General features: G+C 42.2%; 1 protein-coding gene across 1 annotated transcript in view; it reads left to right on the forward strand.

Moving 5' to 3' along the window:
* Positions 1 to 10,440: 10,440 nt before the first annotated feature.
* CLCN5 (chloride voltage-gated channel 5) overlaps positions 10,441 to 24,241 on the forward strand; it is a 144,410-nt gene continuing 130,609 nt past the window's right edge. Inside the window, exons 1-2 of the mRNA XM_030305792.1 lie at positions 10,441 to 10,631; positions 12,730 to 12,885. Of these exons, the coding sequence (XP_030161652.1) occupies positions 12,870 to 12,885 (16 nt within the window). The 5' untranslated portion in view covers positions 10,441 to 10,631; positions 12,730 to 12,869. The remainder of the gene's footprint in view (positions 10,632 to 12,729; positions 12,886 to 24,241) is intronic.

A 24,241-nucleotide genomic window follows, 5' to 3' on the forward strand; every position in this document is an offset into this window, starting at 1 on the left:
AATTCAAGCTCCACACTAGGCCTCCAATGACACCACTCAAGCACTGTGTCATTCCTCAGGCTCCAAGGTCCCTAGCTGGTTTTATTTCTCTTTTTCTTTCAAAATCTTAGATTTATTTTATATCTAATGTCCAGGATTTTTGCTTAGTGAGAGGAGTAGGGATAAGTGTGTTTGCTTCATCATATCAACTGGAAGTTCCTCCTTTTCCATTTTTCTCCTAAACCCATTTGTACCAAGCTTCCATCTTCCATGGCTCTATCAAAACTGGCCTTGTCAAGGTCACCAGTAATTTTAACATTGCCAAATCCAATGTTGTCCTCATTTTACTTGACCCATCAGTTACCTCCTTCGATCCTTCTTCTTAAAACTTTCTTCGCTTGTTTCCAGGACACCATACCACTCTGGATTTTCTTCTATGATGTGGCTTCTCTTTCTTAGTTTTCTTTTCAGTTCCTTCTTGGCTTCCTGATTTCTTCATGTAGCAGTACTCCAGGGTTCAGTCTTATCCTATTCTCTCCTATATCTCTACTTTCTCTCTTGGTCATCTTATCTGATTTCATGGCTTTAAACGCCATCTACTGTCAGCCTTTAGATTTGTATCTTTGGTCCAAACCTCTGCCCTAAGCTACATAGTAGTATATCCAGCTGCCTATTTAATATCTCCACTTGGATATATAATATGTATTTCAAAATTTAAAATATAAAAAACTAAATTTCTGATTTCCACCCTCCCCAAACCAGCTTGTCCTTCATTATTCCCAATGGCTCAGGCCACAAACTTTGGGATCATTCTTGACTTCCCTCTTTCTCTAACACCTCACATCCAATCCATTACCAAATCCTGATGGTGCTACTTTGAAAATAAATGCACAATCTGACCAATTCTGATCATCCCCACTGCTATCACTTTGGTCCAAGCTACCATTATGTCTTGTCTGGATCGTTGAAAGAGCCTCCTAACTTGTGCTTCTCCCTCCCACATAACACAGTAACCAGAGCGATCTTTTTAAGAGAGAAGTCAATCAAATCACCCCTCTTCTGAAACCCTCCCATAATTCCCAAGCCATGGCTCAAGCAAGAGAAAAATCAAAGTCCTTATGCTAGCCTACATAATCTGGCCCACGGTGAGTTCTCTGACCTCATCACCAACTAGTGTCTCTCTTCCGCCACACTAGCCTCCTCACTGTCCCCAGTCACATCAGGTATGCTCCCATCTAAGAGCCTCACACTTGCTTTCCCTCTGCCGGAAAAACTCCTTTATGTTCCAGCATGAGCTATTCTCTCACTTGCTTCAAGTTCTTCTCAAGTGTCACCTCTTCTCAAAATCTTCTCTGACAACTCTATTTTAAATTGTAACCCACCCTCCAGATCTCTGCATACCCTTTTGCAGATTCTTTTTTTAATGTTTATTTATTTATTTTGAGAGAGAGAGAGAGAAAGAGGGGGAAGGGTGGAGGGGGGAGAGAGAATCCCAAACAGGCTCTGCATTGTCAACACAGCCCGATGTGGGGCTCGATTCCACAACCATAGGATCATGACCTAAGCTGAAACCAAGAGTTGGACACTTAACCAACTGAGCCACCCAGGTGCCCTGAAGATTCTTTTTCACCTTACCTCCTACATATACCACATAGTATTCTTATTTATCTTGTTCACCATGTGTCTTCACCTGCTTCCAAAAAGTATAAGCTTAATGAGGGTATGGACTTTTGTTTTTCTGTTCAGTGCTGTACTTTCTGTACCTGGAACAGTATGGCACATGGTAAGTACTCAGTTATAAACAAATGAATATATCACCGAACTTTGGCTGTAGCATCCCAGTTCTAATGGGTAATGGCCATTTCATGTTTTGCAGGCTTAGAGTCTTAAAGTTTTGTTTTAAATTTGAATTATTAGGGGCACCTGGGTGGCTCAGTCGGTTGAGCGTCTGACTTCAGCTCAGGTCATGACCTCACGGCTCGTGGGTTCGAGCCCTGCATAGGGTTCTGTGCTGACAGCTCAGAGCCTGGAGCCTGTTTCAGATTCTTCATTTCCCTCTCTATCTGCCCCTCCCTTGCTTGTGCTGTCTCTCTCTGTCTCAAAAATAAACATTAAAAATAAATAAATTCGAATTATTAGTATTATTTGTTTTTACCTCCATTACATCTTAGAGTCAACTTATCTATTTTTGTAGCTATTGTTAGATTCTGGAGGTTGCCAGGATAATGGACCAATAGTAACAAAAAATAGAATGTATTTTTGTCATATTTTTATATTTTTATATACATTAATAAATCACCATTCTGCATATTCTTTTTTTAATGTTTATTTATTTTTAATGTTTATTTATTATTGAGAGAGAGAGAGAAAGCACAAATGGGGGAGGGGCATTGAGAGAGGGAGACAGAATCTGAAGCAGGCTTCAGGCTCTGAGCTGTCAGCACAGAGGCCGACATGGGGCTTGGACCCATGAACTGCAAGATCATGACTTGAACAGAAGTCAGACATTTAATCAACTGAGCCACCCAGGCATCCCAATGTTTATTTATTTTTTTGAGAGAGAGAGTGGGGGGGGGCAGAGAGAGAGAGAGAGAGAGAGAGGGAGACAGAGGATCCCAAGCAGGTTCCGTGCTGATAGCAGAGAGCCTGACTCAGGATTTGAACTCACAACCATAGGATCAGGACCATAGCCGAAGTCAGACACTTAAACTACTGAGCCACCCAAGTCCCCCAATAAATCACCATTCTGCATATTCTAAAGTGAAGTAAGTCAGAGAAAGACAAATAGTACATAATTTCACTCATATGTGGAAGTTAAGAAACAAAAAATGAGCAAAGCGAAGTAAAGAGACAAAGCAAAAACAGACTCTTAACTATAGAGAACAAACAGGTGGTTACGGGGGGGGGGTGGGGGGTCGGTGAAACAGGTGATGAGGATTAAGGAATGCACTTATCTTGATGAGCACTGAGTAATAGATGGAACTGTTGAATCACTATGTTGTACACTGAAAACTAATATAACACTGTATGTTAACTATACTGGAATTACATAAAAAATAAAATGGCCTACAAAAAAATATAAAAAATGAGATAATGAAGGGAACATACAGACAGGAAAAATAGAACATAGCTCAAGGTGAGGTTAACACAAAATACAATCTATAAAGTTCTGTTCACTTACTAGGGTGGGCCAAACATTTGGCTCCGGGCTATCTAGTAGCTAAGGCAAAAAGAGAAAGACAAAAACGGCACCATCCACACTGGTCCCATTCCTGAGAGCAATGTTGCCTAGTCCACCAGTAGATGGCGTACACTTCACGTGATTAGATTACAAAGCAAGCCCTTTAATAGGGGCCTTCTAAACTCAGCCTGATATAGATAACAACAACCATTCTTTATGAATTACATGCCTGGCTATTTACATACACCATTTACTTCTTAGTGCGGTTTTGGGGAGAAGCTGTTATTATCCCCGCTTTAGAGATACGGAGACAGTCTCAGAAGTAAAATCTCTTGCTCAAGCCTGGATTCCAAACTAGCTCTTATTCCAGAGTCTCTGCTTTTTCTATCATGCCACCCTGTCAATCTGCTGTCATTGGAAGAGCCTAAGGCAGATTTTCTTTTTTCTAATGGGTGGAGCTCTTGGGAAGCTGTCTTTGACTGGAGGGCTTTCTTGTTTTAATTTTTAAATATTTATTTTTGAGAGAGAGACAGAGTGCAAGTGGGGAAGGGACGGAGAGAGAGTGGGAGACACAGAATCCGAAGCAGACTCCAGGCTCTGAGCTCTCAGTGCAGAGCCCAACGTGGGGCTCGAACTCACGAACCGTGAGATCATGACCCGAGATGAAGTTGGACACTCAACCGAGTGAGCCACCTAGGCGCCCCTAGGCTCATTTGTAATTGCCCTGTGTATGGACAGCTTCAAAATTAACAAATGGCATCTATGCCAATAATGGTAACTAACCTCATGACTGGAGAAACACTAATGAATACTACAGTGGGATAACATTGATCAAATATAAAAACATTGATAATACATTGTGTTGATAAAGCCAGGATGAGGGAGAGCCCTCTCATAAATTGCTGGTGGGAGTGTAACTAACCAATCGAGGGCAATTTTGCAATAACTATAAAAAGTACACATACATGAGACTTTCATACCAAGATTCCATTTCTAGGAATTTCTCCTCCAGTTATGTTTTCATAGGTATAAACTGTTGTGCGTACAAGGCTATTCACTGTAGCATTGTGTGTAATAACAAAAAATGAGAAACAACCAGATGTCCATCAATGGAGGACTGACCAAATAAATACTGGTACATCCATCCAATGAGAAAACTCTTTATGTACTTATATGTAAAAGTCTATGAAAAATCAAGATGTGGGAGCTGTGTACTTTCTCAATTTTATGCCATGGAAGTGTTTTAACTATTCGATGACATATCTGAAAGGTAATGTAGAAAAACAATGTGGATAGCCTGTCAACAAATAGTTTTTAGATTGAAAAGCCAGTTAGTCAGCGTACTGCCTTAGTATCAGCTAAAGAAAGATCCCATTAGCCTGTGAGCATATACTGGAAAGTCTATGATATGCAAAAACCCAGTTTTTACTGTTCTCTAATTGGTTCCAGCATAATTTTTCACAGATGGTTTCCCTGAGAAATTTTACTTTTACTTTTAAAAATTTTTTAATGTTTATTTTTGAGAGAGAGAGAGAGAGAGAGAGAGAGAGAGAGAGGCAGAGTGCAAACGGGGGAGGGGCAGATAGAGAGGGAGACACGGAATCCACATGGAATCTGTCAGCACAGAGCCCAATGTGGGGCTCAAACCCATTAGTCGTGAGATCATGACCTGAGCTGAAGTCGGATGCTCAACCGACTGAGCCACCCAGGCGCCCCAAGAAATTTTACTTTTAGAAAATCACATGTCAAATTGCCCTCAATCGGAGAGAAGTCCAATTCTATGTAGATTAGAGATGCTAGTACTCTGAGGGGGGGGGGCAAATATGAAAGTTTGTTTCCTTTGAGGATTTGCAGGTCTCTAATCTGTAAATTCATCCAGCTCTGTATAGCCCACTGTTCCGTGAGGGAGTTGGAGCACATGAAATAGCAGTGATTTCTCAGAACCACTGTGATATCTGTTCACCCACTAGCATGAGAGCTCCCTGAGGGCATGGCCCATGTCCCATATATCCTTTATATTCGTCACAGCTGTGCTTTTCAAACCATTTGTGACAGGAAGGACCATTTTCCCCCAAATCCATCGTGTACTAACACTTTTATAAAATACAGTACAAATGAATTACTAGAAAACTCAAATCAAAACAAACACAGACAAAATATAAGCTCAATGTTTTGATGATTATATCCAACAGACATAGAATTACTCTGTCAAATTGTTAAGGTTTTGAAACATTTACTCTCAATTTCTTGTCGTGAACCAGTAATAAACAGTTTGTGGACTGGCACTGAGCCATGGACCACACTTTGAGTAGTACTGCCTTACAGCACTACCACAGCGCCCAGCTCATAGTAGGCATTCGATAAATGCCAGGTTCCATACATCATTCTTATGGTGTTTCCTATTTTGCAGAGTGTTTTCATATCCCTTTCCCCCTTCTATCCTCATACCACCTTCAGGATTCAGTGGAGCAGATATTATCACTTCCATTTGGCAGAAGAGGAAGTTGGGGCATGCAGATTAAGTGATTTGCCTGATGTGAAACAGCTTCTTAGTGTCAGAGCCCAAATTTGGTCTGTGACTCCTACCGCATTTTGGGGCAACAGCACTAAGAAAGCCCTCCAGTCAGGGCCGGGGTGGCTCAGTCGGTTTAAGGCTCTGACTTGGGCTCGGGTCACAATCTCACGGTTTGTGGGTTCGGGCCCTGCGTCGGGTTCTGTGCTGACAGCTTGGAGCCTGGAGCCTGCTTCAGATTCTGTATCTCCCTCTCTCTCCACTCCTCCCCTGCTCGCGCTCTGTCTCTCAAAAATGAATAAATGTTAAAAAAATTAAAAACAAAAACAAATGATCCTAGATCACTCTCTTTTCAGAATTTCCTAACCTGTTTCAGTAGGGCCCCTAAACTAGAGAATTTTGTTCATTTCCTTTGATTCTGCCCCCATTTTTCTAGAATGATCCCAGGTATTTCTTGGGCACCCCAGATATTTTATTTTAAAACCAGTATCCCTGTGGGCTAACACAGTGCCTGGCACAATAGGAAGGGTTCAAACAAAATGTGGAACAAATACATAAGAACAATACCATAATCATCCACTCGCTACTTCGTATGGCTATGTACTCATGTAATTATTTGTCTACCTTTGCAATGACAATTTCAAAATTAAAGATAAAGCTGCTTTAGACATTCTAGGTGCCACAGTGAGCTATTGCTCTGGGGCCTTTGCTTTTGCGAAATTCACATTCAAGTGCTACCTTTTATTATATAGAGAAGTTTACAGTTTTATTCTTTCGTTATAGTTAACTTTTCTTTTTTTAAAATTTTTTTTTTCAACGTTTATTTTTGGGACAGAGAGAGACAGAGCATGAACGGGGGAGGGGCAGAGAGAGAGGGAGACACAGAATCGGAAACAGGCTCCAGGCTCTGAGCCATCAGCCCAGAGCCTGACGCGGGGCTTGAACTCACGGACCGCGAGATCGTGACCTGGCTGAAGTCGGACGCCCAACCGACTGCGCCACCCAGGCGCCCCTATAGTTAACTTTTAAGAGCACATTGTGTTTACTCTTTGTTTTATAAGACCTGAAATGGCTTTTGATCAAAAGTCTGTTGACCATTGTGGGAGGTAGGGTGGGAACATTTTTTTTCAATTTCTTCCACGCAAGTGGGGGGAAAGCAGAGGACGTATTTATGTTGATTTATCTACACTCTTTTGGCCAGATTCGCTTGTGACCATGTACACACACTTGTAGGACGCCTGGCTAAGGATAAGGGTAAGAGAACACAGAGTTAACAGAATCTATAACTTTTTTTAAAAAGGTGTTTAGCTATTTACTTTGAGAGTGGGGGGAAGAGGAGCAGAGAGAGAGGGATAGAGAGAATCAAGCAGGACACTGGCAGTGCAGAGCCTGACGCAGGGCTTGATTGTACAACTGTGAGATCATGACCTGAGCCGAAATCAAGAGTCGGATGCTTAACTGACTGAGCCACCTAGGTGCCCCAGAATCTATAACTCTTGACTAAATTATTAACTTTGCTTCATGAGCACCACATTCTAACCACTTCACTCGGCAAGGTACTGTATAGGCATTTATTACTCACCACATGAATAGCTCCTGCAAAACTCGGGGATCCAAAGGCTGAAAGAGAATTCATCATTATCATCATCAATAGTAATACTAGCTGACATTTACTGAGTGTTAGTCTTTTCTATTTTGCATCTTTTAGTACATTTTATCCTATTATCCCATTTTACAAGTAAGAAACCCGCAGCAGAGTGAAATTAGGTAATTTGAACGAGATGACACAGCTATTAAGTGTCTGAGTCTGGTTAGTTCTGAGCTCAGGAAGTCTGGGTCCAGAGCCCACTGCTATTACTATTTTGTTTTGCATTTCACAAAAGGTGAAATACTCTTTTTTTGAAATGTGCTCCTAAAGTCCCCAATGGGAGCCCTCCAACCTGTCGGCGGCCAGTGGCGACACCAAGTGGTAATATGCATGTACTGCAGCCTTCTCCAACTCCAACGTAATTATCACTCCTGCTCAAGCTTTCCCAAATAAACTTATGTTCTAAGGTAGCTTCATGACAAGTCTGCTTCCAACCAGATTACTATCCCTCAATCTCTCTTTTTATGGTCTCAGAGGAAAATACATCTTTTCCAAGGTTAGCTTCTCTTTTGCATTTCATTTCTATATCCCATGTATTTTACTCCATTATCTATCTATCCCCTCCTTTTCTTGCCTCTTCAATTTCTGTTTCACCAGGGGCTCTTCCTGCTAAACCTGCAAATAAACTCTGGTTTCTTCTATCCTGCAATGACAAAAACAATAATGAACATTTCTCTGAATAATCACCCCATTACAATTTTTTTAATGTTTATTTATTTTTGAGGGAGAGAGAGAGAGAGAGAGAGCGAGTGCGAGGTGGGGAGGGGCAGAGAGAGAGGGAGACAGAATTCGAAGCAGGCTCCAGGCTCTGAGTTGTCAGCACAGAGCCCGATGTGGGGCTTGAACCCACAAACAGTGAGATCATGATCTGAGCCAAAGTCGGACGCTTAATCAACTGAGCCACCCAGGAACCCCACGCCAGGTTCACCCTTTTAAAGAGGAGTTCCAATAACAGGATTCCCTTGCTCAAAAACCTTAATACTTTTTCAATCACTTTCTGAATGAAGGACAAATCTCAGTATGACATTCAGGATCTTCTAAAATTCGGCGTGAATTTCTGGTTGTATCCCCCATACACTTCCCTACCGTAAGCTTCAATCACACAGGAGTACTCACACACGTCCTCATAGGTGATTTCCTTTGCACAAGGTATTATTTCCACTTGGATTTACCTTTATCAGAGGAGTCCGCATAACTTTCCCTGGATTTTTTCTAGTTAACTTGTGGCTGTCTCCCACCCTCCCACCCATTACACTATGAGTGCCTGAAGGCAAGGAGGGACTAAATGTTACCAGATAAAGTAAAAATAAGCTTGGACTGAGAAAGCAAAAATCTGGCCATTCATCCGGCTGGAGTATCAAACACAGATAACGCCAGCTGCAAATATAACAGGGAACAGTATTTCTTTCAAAGACACGCTACAGCTATAAAATGATAACAACTCCCTTTGAGTGACCACCACTTTTTTTTATTCCCTGAGAGACTTTGTTCTCTACAAACATAGACTATCAGAGACTTTGCTGCTTGAAATCATGCCAGTGAGAATAAAACATCCCACATTTGTGTGGAGGACATAAGGTTCTTGGAAACAAAGAAGCAGCCTGGAATTCCTATCCAGGTGCAGAACTTCGGATAAGGGCTATCTGGACACAACATTCCACATCTAGTTTTTACTTTGGGTTCCCAAGGAAACCGGTGTCTGGGTTCATTTCACAGCCCAGACTCGATGTTGTTGACCCCTTCACACAGTGCTGCTTTGAGCTTACAGAAAACAGTCCTTCATTAAAATTTATTTAAACTCCACTCTTCCCTCAAATTCTGTAATGATTGTTTTTCTTTGGTTAGATGCCCCATGGTTTCTCTTGTGCGTGGTCTTCTTCATTGCAATGGTCAAAAAGCCTGACTTTTAGATTGCCTGGATTGACTATATGGATTCTGGTCTCAGTTCTGCTGATAACTAATTAGGATCATCTTAAATAAGTCAATGCACTCCATTGGCCTATTTCCTCTTCTGTAAAATGAGGGGCCGTTTCTTCCAATCCTACGGTAAGCACTTTGGCGTCAGGAAGGTCTATTTTGGACTCTCAGTTCTACCACTTACTAAAACCTATGATTTTTGTTTTTCCGAGCCTCTGTTTAGTAATTATTAAAATGGTGAGATAATACTGGGGCGCCTGGGCGGCTCAGTTGGTTAAGTGTGGGACTCTTGATTTAGGCTCAGTTCATGAGGTCACAGTTGTGATATCCAAAGCCTTGCGTTGGCCACAGGGAGCCTGCTTGGGATTCTCCCCCTCCCTCCTTCTCTCTCTCTCTCTCTCTCTCTCTCTCTCTCTGTCTCTGTCTCTCTCTCTGCCCCTCCCCTGCTCATGCTCTCTCTCTCTCACAATAAATAAACTTTAAAAAATGGTGATAATAGGGAAAACTGCTATGTAGATTATCCAGTGCTGCAAAATAAATAAATAAACTTTAAAAAATGGTGATAATAGGGAAAACTGCCGTGTAGATTATCCAGTGCTGCAACGAGGCTCAAGTACACTGTTATAAGCATCACTATATTTGATCACTATTCCTACTCCTGTTATGTGAGCTCAGAGAAGTTACCTAATCTGTCTGTGCGTCTGTTTTCTCATGAATAAAAGCGGAGAATGATAGTCCCCAGTGCGATTATTGTGGGCACTAAATGAGATGAAAGTGAGTTAAGGGCTTAGCACAGTGCCTGGCACGTAATTAGAGGCTCAAAATATGTCAGCTAATGTAATTAGTATTAGATTACTACTGGCTATTCTGTCGGCCAGAAGCTCGGCATAAACAGTTTCATTCTAAGGACAAAACCCCAAAGAATCGTACTCCAGGTTATTAACAGTGAAGCATAATGGGAGCATTTCTTTTTCAAAAGCAATCGGCACGCCCAACACGGGGTTAGGGGCCGCCCAGTCCTCATTAAATATGGCAGCGAGCAGGGCCGACTTACTGCGGTTGCGCACGCGGAAACTCCTCCTACGTCGCTTTCTCCGCCCGGCCTCCTTCCCACCTCGCCTCACCCCCGCCCTGCCAGGGCAGAGGTGCCGGGAGAAGGCCGGGTAGGACGCGCAAGCGCAGGCTTTGGCTGTGTTTGGCCGATGCTTGTGAGGCGCCTGTCACATGAGCCGCGCGCCCGCTCCGCTCCCCCTCCTCCCGGCTGGGCTGTGAATGAAGCTCTGCCGGCTACGTGGGGCGCTAGCTCGGCTTGGTGTACTGGACGCCAGAGCCGACTGAGCGCTCGGCCCGCCGGCGGCCGAGACGGGCTCCGCCGCCCCTGACCTCGGCGACAGGTAAAGACAGATGGGCTGTCGCTTCCCCAACAGGTCCTTGGCGGGCCTCCGGCCCCCGGCCCACCCGCGGAGCACCCCCTGGGCGCAGCGACACAGGGGAAGCGCTCCCCCGATGGCTCGGTCCCCCGGAGAGGGGGGTTCCCGTTGCCCGGCCGCCGCCGCCTGGCACTCGGAGGAGTTAGACCGGCTAGTTCCAGCCAGTGCAGGGCGGCATCTTCCCGGGAGCCCTGCCCTATTCTCCGAGCCAGGGTCCTTGCGCTGTCCCAGCGAAGTTTTCTCGCGGAGCGGCGCCAAGCCCGTTCCGCTTTTGAATGGGGGGGAGGCTGGCTGCAGGCGTCGCCTTTCCAGGACTGGGGCAGAGTGGTTTTGTCTGGTGAAGCTCTTTCGAGGCCCCGCTGTTCTTCCTCCCGCTCTGGACTCGCAGGTTGGTGTGGGTCTTAGCGAAGTGGACTCCAGACTCTCAGAAAAGTCGTTGTGGCGAGTTTTCCTTTTTCTCACTTAGCGCGGGTGGCTGGTTCTCTCCAGACATTCCAGGCTTGTGCTTGAGCGCCTTCACCCTGAAGGGGAAAGCTGTACCTTCACATTGATGCACGTTTACGTTTCTTAACATTTCAGAGCAAATCAGTTTCCTGGAGTGCTAAGCGAAATTGTACGTGTGCCCGTGTGATAACGTCAGTGTAAGCTACCCCGAGTAAAGTGAGGGAAATCCTCAAGGGTGGAGCATAAAAAGCCAGTAAGAATCTGCTTTACATAAACTTCATACATTTATTAGCAACTACCCGGGTTTGACTTCAGAGATGTTAAATTTCTCCTGGTCCCACGAGGCGCGGACCACTACTTAACGCGAAATAAGAGAGAGAGAGAGAAAGAAAACGGCAAACCAAAACAAACTGTCCGGGGTTCTAGACAAGTCATCGGAGCGCTTTTTCCTGGTGAATTCATCCTTGGACTTGGGACTTCCTAAGTTTTCTTGGACTTTCGCAAACCTTTGCTTATCCAAAGCATTGGTTCCCCCCCCCTCTATTGGTGCTGTTGGGGCTAATGTCCACATTTACACTCTTTTCCTTAAACAAAAGTCATCAAGGAAGACCCAAATGATGACTCTCAAGTTCGTATTAGTCTTCATGCATGCATTAGAGCTTTCATTTCGCGGGTGGAGGTGCTACTTGTGTAAAAGCTATGGAAATAGCAACCTACTTTCATGTTGACCAACTCAAAAACGTGAGGTCTTTTGCTTAGAAAAAGCTGATGACTTGGGTGCTAAATAAGGAAGACCAATTTATTAAGAACTTGTTTAAATGGGCAGCACAGCGTTTAATATATTAAGCCTCTGAATCAAACGTAGTCAGACATTATGTTTTTGTCCCTCTGATTCCTAGCTCCTTTCATATCCTTGCAAATAGTATTGTCCTAAGACCGAATTTGACTTTTTAAGTTTAGGAATTAGCTGAATTAATTGGTAGTACTTAAATTAGTATTCTATTTTTATTTTTTTTCTTTTCTTCTTCTTACCCCTGATTATAAAAGCAATATATGCTTCTTTTAGGACACTGGCAAAGTGTGGGGAAGTATAGTGAAGCAGAGAGAAAGAACCACGACCCAAAGGGCATTGCTCTTAACTTTTTATTATGCTTGCTTGCTTCTCCATTCCTATACAGGGTCTATTTTAAAACTTTAAATATTACAAAAGTTGTTCTCCTTTCTACTAAGTTTTAAATGGCAAGTTGGGTGCTGGGGCGGGCGGTAGGAGAGGGCAATAGATATTATGCTGTTCTTCATTCCCCAAACTGTGGAATGTGAATATAGGGAAGACATTTATTGGTTATCTCATCCAACCACGCATCCTTTGAGATTCTGAAACCCATTTACTGAAGATCCAGTGATTCACGCAGAATTGGACAGCACTCAGTGGCAATAGTAACTGACTCTGGATCTTACCATTCTATGTTTCTAAAGCAGTACTTCGCTGGGAAAAACTAGGCACTATCCATGTCTGCATGTCTTTGAAGGAGAGGTTCAAAGAGGGACAGGAGGTAATTCTTAAAGGTTTGAATTTTTTTTTTCATTTCGATATTCATTTTGCTATTCACATTTTCAGGTTGAGGGCTTGAACTTCTTGCAGAAAACAAGGCCACACAGCGGCTGGTCTGTCTACATCCCATTCAAGCCTTCTTATAAAACTGGAGGGCTTTGGGAAAACAAGTGTGTGACCCCAGCGTGGGAGAAGAAAGGCTGAAGATGGCCATGTGGCAGGGTAAGAAATCAGAACTTATTTCTCTAACTGGTTTTTCCTCCATCCCAACCCAACCCCCCAAGCTGGTGGCAGGCAGCCAGCCAACCCTTTCTCTAACCCTTTGTCTCCACAAGGACAAAAGTATATTAATTTAAAAGAAGATCAGGTGAACATAAGGGAAGCAAAACAAAAATAATATAAAAACGGAGGAGCACAAAACAGAAGAGACTCATAAATATGGAGAACAAACTGAGGGTTGCTGGAGGGGTTGTGGGAGGGCGGATGGGCTAAATGGGTAAGGGGCATTAAGGAATCTCCTGAAATCACTGTTTCACTATATGCTAACTAATTTGGATGTAAATTTTAAAAAATAAAAAATAAAATTAAAAAGAAGTTGCTGCTACCTAGAAGTTTCACCTATTTTAAAGTAGGGGTGGATGGGGCGCCTGGGTGGCGCAGTCGGTTAAGCGTCCGACTTCAGCCAGGTCACGATCTCGCGGTCCGGGAGTTCGAGCCCCGTGTCAGGCTCTGGGCTGATGGCTCAGAGCCTGGAGCCTGTTTCCGATTCTGTGTCTCCCTCTCTCTCTGCCCCTCCCCCGTTCATGCTCTGTCTCTCTCTGTCCCAAAAATAAATAAACGTTGAAAAAAAAATTAAAAAAAAAAAAATAAAGTAGGGGTGGAGAGGTAGGGGGACGGTAGTAGCAAGAAAATGTAATGCCAGAAGCCTTTTGAAAGAACTCCCTTCTTTCGAACATGTGCTTGTGGGGGTTATGTGTGAGGAAACAGGATTTTTTTTTCATATTTGTGTTTTTCATTTGTTTCCTGCAAATTCCTTATCATAAGGTTCTCAGTGGTGGGGGAGACAGATGTCAGCACCTCCCTGGCTTCCTCTTCCCAGTAAAGACTTTAAAGCATATTTAATGTTATAGTGTTTATATTTGGTGATGGAAGGAAAATGCCCGTTTAAATAGTATGAACTACCCAAGAGCAAAACTCAACGGTGGTGTCTTACCTGATGGATTTACATCTCTTGTGAACCTAGGAATTCCTACCACCTGCAAAGTTATTTTTATTTTTGGTGGGGTTCAGGGTCGTGTCCTTGGGGGAGTATCAGAATTTCTGGGGCTGTGTGGGATTTTTATGTTTTTCAAAAAGGAGTGTGGGTTTAAGAAATGATAGACAAACACTACCCAGACTGGTCTGTGACCCAGAAAAGGTTAAGAACCACTTGGAGTCGAATGCAAGAAGTTATATAGCTATAGGTATTCATCAGGTAGGTTTGTTGGTTGCTAATGTATCTGTTAAAACTTTCTCCTGTTGGTTATGGCTTCAAATATGAAGGCACACAAATGCAACATGTATTTTTGATGTATGAGGATTGTTACTTTGAAGATGTTTGTTGAAATGGGAATTGGCTTGTATCACTCGCTTTGGACGTTTATCAGGAGCAGTTTGGAAATTCTTGTTTAAATCGCGAGGTATTCTTTCATTAAACAAACATAATACAGAGGTGAATAAGACACAGAGCCCTAGAGGGTTCCTTCTTTTATGGGAAAGGCAGACATATAGACAAATGATTGTGTTAGGTTGAATTAAGTGTTAGAATAGGGAGAGGTGCAAAATGTGATGGAAGCTCAGAGAAAGGCATGATGAATTCTGAGTTTTGAGCTGGTCTAAAAAAAAAAAAAATGAGTGGGAGTTTGCCAGATGGGCGAATGAGAGAATTGCATTCTGGGCAGACAGAGAAGCACTGTTTGGGAACTTCCAAGTTGCTCCGTTTGCCTCGTGTGAGATGTGTGGGCCACGACCTCGGATGAAGCTGGGAAGGTAGTTGGAGGCCGGATAATAAAGGACCTTGTATGTTCTAGGAAGGATTTTACACTTTATCTGGGAGACAAAGATTCTAAACAGGGAAGTAACATAATCAGATTTTGTTTCAGAAAGATTACTTTGGCCGCAGTGTTGAGGTGGAGTTGGAGCTGGAGAGAAAGAAAGCCAAGAGTTGGTTGGGAGGTTTCTGGTAGAGCACTTGAGGGAAGGAGTTGGGAGTCTGAGCAGAAGCGGGGGCAGCAAGGATAGAGAGCACAGGATGAATTCTACAAATGTTCTGTGACCAGATGTGGGGGGAACAGGGCCCGGGTTGATACCCAGTTTGGGTGCTTGGGGCGGGTGGTGCCAGTCCCCGAGATTGGGGACCTAGCCTCGGGAAGATGTGAGAAGAGCATATGGGGATGGATGATGGGGAGTTAGTGTACTGACTTTGGTTTGGCTTCTTTTGCTTGAGACACCTATGGGCTGTTAGGTTCATGATTAAAAGGTGGTGCTGGAAGTTTGGAATGGAAGTTTGTGAAGGTGGGGATCTAAAGTTTTGTTCCTAATGATGCATAAAGAGCTTGTGTTTTTTCTCTTTAGTGGAAACACCATTAGTAGTTAATGATTTATTTATTTTCTAATAAAAACATTCTAGTGAATACCAATTCTTAATAAAATGTCATAGTTTCTTCTTTTTTAAAGTTTATTTATTTTGAGAGAGAATGATAGAGTGAGAATGTGTGAGCCAGGAGGGGCAGAGAGAGAGGGAGAGAGAGAGTCCCAAGTAGGTTCTGTGCTCTCAGCAAATGGAGCCCGATGCAGGGCTCAATCACATGTACTGTGAGATCATAACTGGGACCAAATCAAGAGTCAGACACTTAACGGACTGAGCCACCTAGGTATCCCTGTCATATATATTTTTTGCCCCTCTCGTATTTTCTTAATAAATCATATATTTTGTTCTCTCAGGCCCTAAAATCGGATCTGCTTAAAATGACATTGGAGTAAAACCACATTTTCTTAGCATTAGTGAATAGGGGAGTATTCCATATAAGTAATTGCAACTTATTTTTTGTTATATGCAACATCTAAAGTGACAAGCAATAGTGACAATGATAGTTTGGCTGGCACTATGGTAGAATAGTTAAAAATACAGATTTGGGTTCAACTCTGATGGGTCCATCACTTGGTAGCTGTGAGACCTGGGACAAGTCCCTTACCCTCTCTGTGTCTCAGTTTCCTCCTCTGTAAAATGAGGATAATAATAAAACTCACCTTATAGGGTCATTTTGAAGATTAATATATACAAAGCACTTAGGACATAGTACGTGCCATGTAAATGTGTGCCTTTATTATTAGTAAGACATTTAGAATATTGCCCAGCATATAATATGTGCTTATTAAAATTTATCAGTAGCTGCTGTTGTTACTATTACTACTGCTACTACTTATACAACCACCATTATTGTTGTCACTATTACTTTGCTATATCCTGGGATGACCCTGGGACCCTGTTCTGTTGAGGGAATTTCAGGTTGTCCTTGGAAGCCCTACCCTGTGGTAGTCTGTTTGAGTCTTTAGGTAGAGGCTTAGATCTGAAGAGATCCTTAGAAAACATCTAGCCCAACCCCTAGAAGTAAAGTGACATGCCCATGCTCAAACAGGTTGATGGTGGTGACAGGACTAAAACCCAGGTGTCCTGGTTCCCTGTTCCAGTTTTTCCATGGGCTCAGAGGAGGAGGGAATGGGTGGGTCTATCCTCAGCTCAAGGAAGCTTGGAGTCAGTTTCTGGAGGTAGTTAAGGAACTCTAAGAGCTAGAAGAAGCCAATCCTCCTTAGTCTCTTGGGTCAGTGGTATCTAGTTCCTCCACAGAGAGTTTTATCAGAACTCCCATACCCCTCAAACATGGCCAACATTATTATTTTGACTTCATTTGATGAAGCCCTGTAACATATTTCCTGGCCACTTTAAACATAGCCTCCTGGGCATAATTTAGTATTTTTGATAGCTCAAGGTCATCATTAATACCATCAGATTTATTGATCTAATTGTCAAGAAGTTATTGACAAGAGAACTAGCCAGTTTGGGGCTGGATGAGGTTGGACACATATTGTCAGGTATTATTTATTCAATTATCATTAAAAATTTTTTAATGTTTAGTTTTGAGGGAGAGAGAGAGCAAGTGAGCATGAGCAGGGGAGGAACAGAGAGAAAGGGAGACAGAACCCGAAGCAGGTTCCAGGCTCTGAGCTGTCAGGACAGAGCCCAATGTGGGGCTGGAACCCAAGATCATGACCTGAGCCAAAGTCGGATGTCTAACTGACTGAGCCACCCAGGCGCTCCCCAATTATCATTTATTAGGTACCAGTTGTGCACCAGGCACAGTGCTGAGCCCTAGAGGTGCAATGGTTAGTAAAAATAGGTATGGTCTCTACTCTCATGGAGCTTGCCAACTAGGATAAAGGTAGCATTTCAAATTCATAAAATCATTTATTTAACAAATGTGCTGAAGTAATTTGGAAAAAAATGACACCAATATAAATTTAGAAGATTAAACTACTGTTTCTTAATAAAGGAGAAGGTGCATCAGAGTTGTCCATGGGGCTTTAAAAACTATTCCTACTCAGGTCTCAGACTCCCCAAATTGGAATTCAGTCTTAGGACCTGCACATTAAAAAAAAAAAAAAAAAACAAAACCAAAAAAACAAAACTCTGTAAGCAGTTCTGATGTGTAATCCTTTTTGGATTACATGTACACTGCTACATTGAAGAATGAAAACTTTGAAAAAGAGAGATGATAGGAGAGTATATAGTGTTGGGGTAGGGAAGGTATTTGTATGCATATCAAAGGTAAAGTAATAAATAAAATATTAATATAATCAACTATATGCAAATTTAAAATCCTGCAAAACCCGTGAAGTTAATGACAAAACTGGAAGCAGTTATTCAGAGCAATAAGAAAAATACAAGTATCTGACTAGAAAAATGTGCCAAGGTTGGGAATAGGAAAATACGTAAAAGAAGAAATCTAAGTGGCCAATAAATGTGAAAAAATGTTCTATCTCAGTGGTAGTCGAAAGGAGATTTAAGATGGCATACCATTTTCTCCAATATAATTTGCAAAGATTAAAAAGGAATAACAGGAGCGCCTGGGTGGCTTAGTCGGTTAAGCCTCCAACTTCAGCTTAGGTCATGATCTCATGGTTCATGGGTTTGAGTCCCGCGTCAGGCTCTGTGCTGATAGCTGGAGCCTGGAGCCTGCTTCAGATTCTTTGTCTCCCTTTTCTGTCCCTCCCCTGCTCATGCTCTGTCTGTCTCTCTCTCTCTCAAAAATAAACATTAAAAGAAATATAAATAAATAAATAAATAAATAAATAAATAAATGGAATGACAAAATTCAGTGTTGGCAAGGACATGAGGAAGCAGGCATTCTCTTGCACTTCTGGTGGGAATGTCAGTTTGGCATTATCAAAAGCTTTAAAAAACACGTTTACCTTTTGACCCAGCATTTTTTTTGGAATTTATCCCAAGGAAGTAATTAAGGACGTACACAAAAGTGTGTCAATAAGGGTATTTATGGCAGCATTTTCTATAGTGGGAAAAATTGGTAACACTTTCATTCTGATGTAGTAATACAGTGGAATAGTATATCACTCCTACAAATGATTATAAATGTATCATTCCTATAAATGTATAATCATTCCTAAAAATGATTAGTGCCGAGTTCTACATAGAAATAGGTTCAGGGGTGCCTGGGTGGCTCAGTTGGTTAAGCGTCTGACTTCAGCTCGGGTTATAATCTTGTAGTCTGTGAATTTGAAGCTTGCATCAGGCTCTGTGCTAACACCTCACAGCCTGGAGCCTGCTTCCGATTGTGTGTGTGTGTCCTTCTCTCTGCCCCTCCTGTGCTCACACTCTGTCTCTCAAAAATGTATAAATGTTAAAAAAAAATAATAGGTTCATAATATGATGTTATATGAGTGGTGGGCGGGGGGAATCATATCCCAGATTATCGGTAGTTAAAAGCCTGGGATCTGGGGATTAAAGGTATATTGTAGGGAATATAGTCAATGGTATCGTAATAGCATTGCATGGTGACAGATGGTAACTACACTTATGTTGAGCACAGCATAATGTATAGACTTGTGGAATCACTGTAATGTATACCTGAAACTAATGTAACATTGTGTGTCAGCTATACTCAAATAGGAAAAAAAAGTCTGGGAGGGGCGCTTGGGTGGCTCATTTGGTTAAGTGTCCGACTTTTGGTTTCGGCTCAGGTCATGATCTCCTAACAGTTACAGTGCGAAGCCTGCTTAGGATTTCTCTCTTCCTCTCTCTCTGCCCCTCCCCTGCTTAAGCTCTGTCTCTCTCAAAAAATAAAGAAACATCAAAAAGTTAAAAACGAAAAGAAAAAAGTCTGGGCTCTGGGCTTAGGGTTAGATCGAAATCCTAGCCTTATCAACTGGGTAATGTTGGGAAGTTATTACCTGAGTGTTCCTCAGCTTCCATGTTAGTAAGAGAGGGATAAAATAGCAGCAAACCTAATAGTTCCCAACACCCAGTAGGATCACCTGGGGATCTCTTAAACCCTCCCAAGGCCAGGCCTCACCCAGTCGATTAAAATCCTCAGTCCTTAGGGATTGGATGCAGCCCTCAGGGTTTTTGAAGCTCCCTGGGTGACTTCAGTGTGTAGACAAGTTTGGGAACCATTGAGCTAACATATAAGGTGGTTATAAATATGAGAAAATCACAGTGGCTGGCATGTGGTAAGTAGTCAATACGTGGTAACTATTATTAGTAACTGTTATTTTTTTTATTAATAATATGACCCCATTTTAATATATGTGTTTGTGTCCATGTATGTATAATAAGAAAAACCTGAGGGGATGTGCACAAAAGTATTTAAAAAAGAAATTAGAATTGACTTTGTTTTTGCTTACTTGTATCTTCCAATTTCTCTGTAAATACCATGGATTCCTCACTAATTTTTGAAAAGTGTAACTTCTGAAGGAAATATCCAATATATGTGCACAGCTTTTATATGCTATTGTGTTTATAATAGTGAAAAACTGAAGACACAGTTTCTATAGTAGGGGAATATAAGTAAATTATGGAAGGTCCATATAGTAAAATATGGGGCCATTAAATATGAAGACCAATGCTGAGGAAAATCATGATACAGTGGGAGAGTATATGGGATGATGCCATTTCCATCTTTGTAATTTAAGTGTGCAGTTCTTTGTGTCTCTGTGTTTACATGTTACATATATACCTGTGGATGTGATGATAAATATGGAATGGAAGGAAAGGAACCAAAGTTGTTTTTGAGAGAGAGAGAGAGGGGGGAGTGGGGGGGAGAATATATGAACAGGGGAGGGGCAGAGAAAGAGGGAAACACAGAATCCGAAGCAGGCTCCAGGCTCCAGGTTTTGAGCTGTCAGCACAGAGCCCGACTTAGGGCTCAAACTCAGGAACCATGAGGTCATGACCTGAGTCAGACACTTAACTGATTGAGCCACACAGGTGCCCCTGGAAAGGAACCAAAGTTGTTAAAGTGGCTATCTCCAGACAGTAGGATGCATTTCTGTTTTTTCCCCTTTTCATTCTTTTATTTTCCAAATTTTATATGATGAATATGTATTACTTTTGTAATAAAAATAGTTATTTGAAAATGAGATACACAATGATAGTGCCACCAACAAGGAGTGAATTGTGTGGGCTTCTGGACAACTGCTTCAGTCACTTTGTACCCCTTGCCCCTCCTCCACATTAAAAAAAAAAAAAAAGAAACCAAGACCCCAAGGGTTTGGTCAGAGCAGTTTTTCTTTTCTTTTTCTTTCTTTCTTTTCTTTTTTTCTTTTTTTTTTTTTTTTGCTATTAATACTTCCTCAAGTCCTCTTGTAATTTTTGGCCATCTCTCCTATTGACTCCAGAAACTCTTTTGGGAGTGAGAGTGGGGACAGGCAGAGAGATTATGCAAAAATTGGGAAATTACACTTACTCTCGTGTGGAGGTTACATAATGAGGTGAGGCGGCAAAATATGCCAGGATAAGCATGAAAATAAGACAGAGGAAAACTGTAATAAAACTTAGTTGCAACGAGAAACTCAGCTTTAAAGGAAGTACATTTCAACCTTACAGATTTTTTTTCTTAGCACATCACAGTGTATCTTTAAACACTCTGGTGATTTAGCTAACACATGGGGGCCGGGGGAGCACCACAAAGCAGTTAGTGAGTTGGAGACAGAGTTTCAGTGTGAAATCTGGATAGCTGTGTGGCTTGATAGTTGGACCACCATCATCTAGGAAAAGCCATCTGCTCTTGCCTGTTGACCAAAACGTTAGTATCTGCACGGCTCTTAAACAAAAATCATGTTGTTAGAGCAGGAGTAAGGAAGCAGAGCACCCACCCTCCCCTTTTTTTTCTTTATCTGGCATAGTGTCTCAACTATGGTAGGTACAAGAAAAGAATTCTTCATCTCTTTTCACTATTGCCTCTACAACTCCTCAGCGGGGCAGAAGAGGTGGGGATGAATAGGAGGTAAACAAACATGATCTTTCAGAAGATTTCTGTTTCTCTAAGAGCCAGCCATTCCTTCTCAAGCATACAGTTGTGGAAGGAGCATGGACCGTGGAATCTGATACACCTGAATCTGAACCTGGCCCTGCCAGGTGGTGGCCAAAGTACCTAAACTCTGAAAGCCTCAATTGTCTCATCAGGGGTCAAGTGCGGTCTCTGGAGACAGACTCCCTGGGTTTGTGTATTCGCTGTCACTGCTACCTGTGGGCAAGTTATGTTATATACTGTGCCTCACTCTCTTCATCGGCAAAATGGGTTAATAATAATTGTACCTACTCATAGGATTATTGGGAAGATGGAATGAGTTAATACATATATAGCCTTTGAACACTGCCTGGCACAGGTTAAGCACTCACAAATGTTGACCTTTGCTATTAAAATATGCAAAAGTATATGACAATATTTGCCTCACATGATTGTAGATGAGAATCACCAAAATGTTCACCTGTTGTAGCTGTTCTGACTGTATTATAATCGCAGCAGAAAAAAAAATCGATATATTCTTAAAGGGATTTAAAAAAAGTTTTTTTTAAGTTTATTTATTTTGAGACAGAGACAGTGAGCAGGGGAATGGCAGAGAGAAGGAGAGAGAGAATCCCAAGCAGACTCCCCACTATCAGTACAGAGCCTGATGCAGGGCTCGAACTCACAAACCATGAGATCATGACCTGAGCTGAAACCAACAGTCGGACGCTTAACTGACAGAGCTACTCAGGCACCCCTTAAAGGGATGTTTTTAAACAGGAAAGGATCTTTCAAGGTGATCCATTTCAAACATTTCATCTTACAAAGGAGGAAACTGAGGCCCAGGGAAACTGTATCACAGCTGTCATATGGTGCTTTGAGCCAGGACGATGCCCCAGGCTACTGATAATCAGTGCTGCCTAGTGTGCTCTCTCTGCCGGTCTGTCTGCCTCTTTAGCCCTACTGCAGTTATACTGCCTCCCCTAGGCTTGGCTGTTTTATAATTTTCTGCTAAACGTTAGTCTTTCCCTACTATGCATTATTGCTACTTTGAAAAGTTTAGGGTTTTTTTTCTTCCCAAAGAATTGTTTTTTCACTGAGGCTTCCAAGGTGTTTTTTTTTTTCCTGTCACTCTGTTGGCATTTTTGAAATAAACTATAGGTTATGTTTTAACCAGAATTATGATTCAAAGCTTCCTGTTTCATGTAATGCTGTTCTGTGTGTGGCAGGATGGGAGGAGGGACTAGAAAGTTTCACTATGGGTGGCAGCAAATGCCAGATTCTTCTTATTTTTCCTACTTTCTGTTATAGACCTGTGGCCAAACTAGAGAAGCTGTTGAGGAGTTAATAGGATGAGGTAACCCCCTTAAGTAATGGCTTATTTTGATGCTTTTCAACCCGATACCATTCAGGCATTAGGTAGCATTTTCTTATATGTATTTAGGATTTCTGCCCTGACTACTTCCATGAAGATCAACCTAGAAATTGCAACATAGAGCAGTTAGAAATAAATTCAGGAAAGGGACTATCTGGTGGAAATGAAATAGGTATTACCAAGCATGTGAGATACTCAGGACACTGAATATTTTTCTTTCCTTCTTCTGCACCCCCCTACAAAAAGATAAGCACACTAAATTCCATTATTATTATTACTGTTATTTGTTTTAGGTTTTTATTTTAATCCTAGTTAGTTAACATACAGTATTATATTAGTTTTAGGTGTACAATATAGTGATTTGACAGTTCCATACATTACATTATTGACATCTTCTGGTCAAAAAAGGTGTTCAGATGTAGAGAGCTCTCCTGGCCCTGTGTGTGCTAAGTCTTCTGGTCCTCACACCACCCTCCACTGCCCTGGTCTGGCCTGCGGCCACCTACAGCTCAACACTGAATATTCTCAGGTTGAAGTCGTGGTTTTTCCTATTTAGCTTAAGAGTGGTAAGAAGCAGGTGGGCAGAGGAATCACTGCCATCCGAATTTTCAATTTTCTGCCAAGGCCTTCTTTTCCTTGGGTTCTGTACCCTGGTAATAAATAATAATAATAGAGCCTCATTCTCTCCATTGAATGTGCACCATCCACCCAGATATCAAAGCCAAAAGTCTGAGACGCACTGCACAGCCCTTGCCCTTCTCTGCTTGCAGTCGCCTCCTGATGGCCTAGATCGTATTCCTAGCAAATGTCTACTTTCCGCCATCAGCTAAGGGTCCTCTATTTGTAGTCCTTCCTGAAACCTTGCCCATCCTCTGGTAAAATTAGCCTTTCCCTTCTTTGCGTGTTTCCCCGCTGTCTCGTATACGTCTTGAGGGCATTGGCTGTATTTGTTCAGTACATTTGTTTTCATGTCTGCTGTGTGCCAGGCACTGCACTGGATAGGTGCTGGGGTTAGAGCAGTGAACACAAAAGCCATGATTCTTGCCCTCCTGAGCCCTGCAGTCATGTGGGGGAGCTGGTATTCAAACATATGCACAAACGTTTCAGTGTGAAGTATTATGATATGAAGTAAAGTTCTAAAAAAAAAGAATAAGTGAGACATAATTTATTGGGAGAAGGGGTCTGAAATGAAGTGACAAGTTCAGCAGAGGCCAAAAGATGGATAGGAGCTATCTAGGTGAAGAGCTGGTGGAAGGGCATACCAGGTAGAGGAAATGAAGTGGAAATCCCTGAGGTGGCAAGAACCTGGATTCTTCTCCAGTGTGGTGGTCCATTGTGGCTGGACAATCGTGAATGAGATATACAGGGGATTGGGATGAACTGGAAGGGTGGGCAGTGCTCTGGTAACACAAGGTTTATAGGCCGTGTTACTCAGTATCCTAAGTGCAGTGTTAGGGCTTCAGGGATAGATTGCATGGGGCAGGGCAACAGTGAATGAGGGGAGGGCCTCATTCATCTTTGCATCCCAGCTACCTGACAGAGGGTACCCAGAACATACTATGTGCTCATGGAATCTTTGTTTAATGAGTAATAATTGCCTTGCCTTCCTACCAGGATTGTCATGAAGATTAAATGGGGTAAA

Source organism: Lynx canadensis, chromosome X (assembly GCF_007474595.2).
Source record: "Lynx canadensis isolate LIC74 chromosome X, mLynCan4.pri.v2, whole genome shotgun sequence".
Classification (NCBI taxonomy): domain Eukaryota; kingdom Metazoa; phylum Chordata; class Mammalia; order Carnivora; family Felidae; genus Lynx; species Lynx canadensis.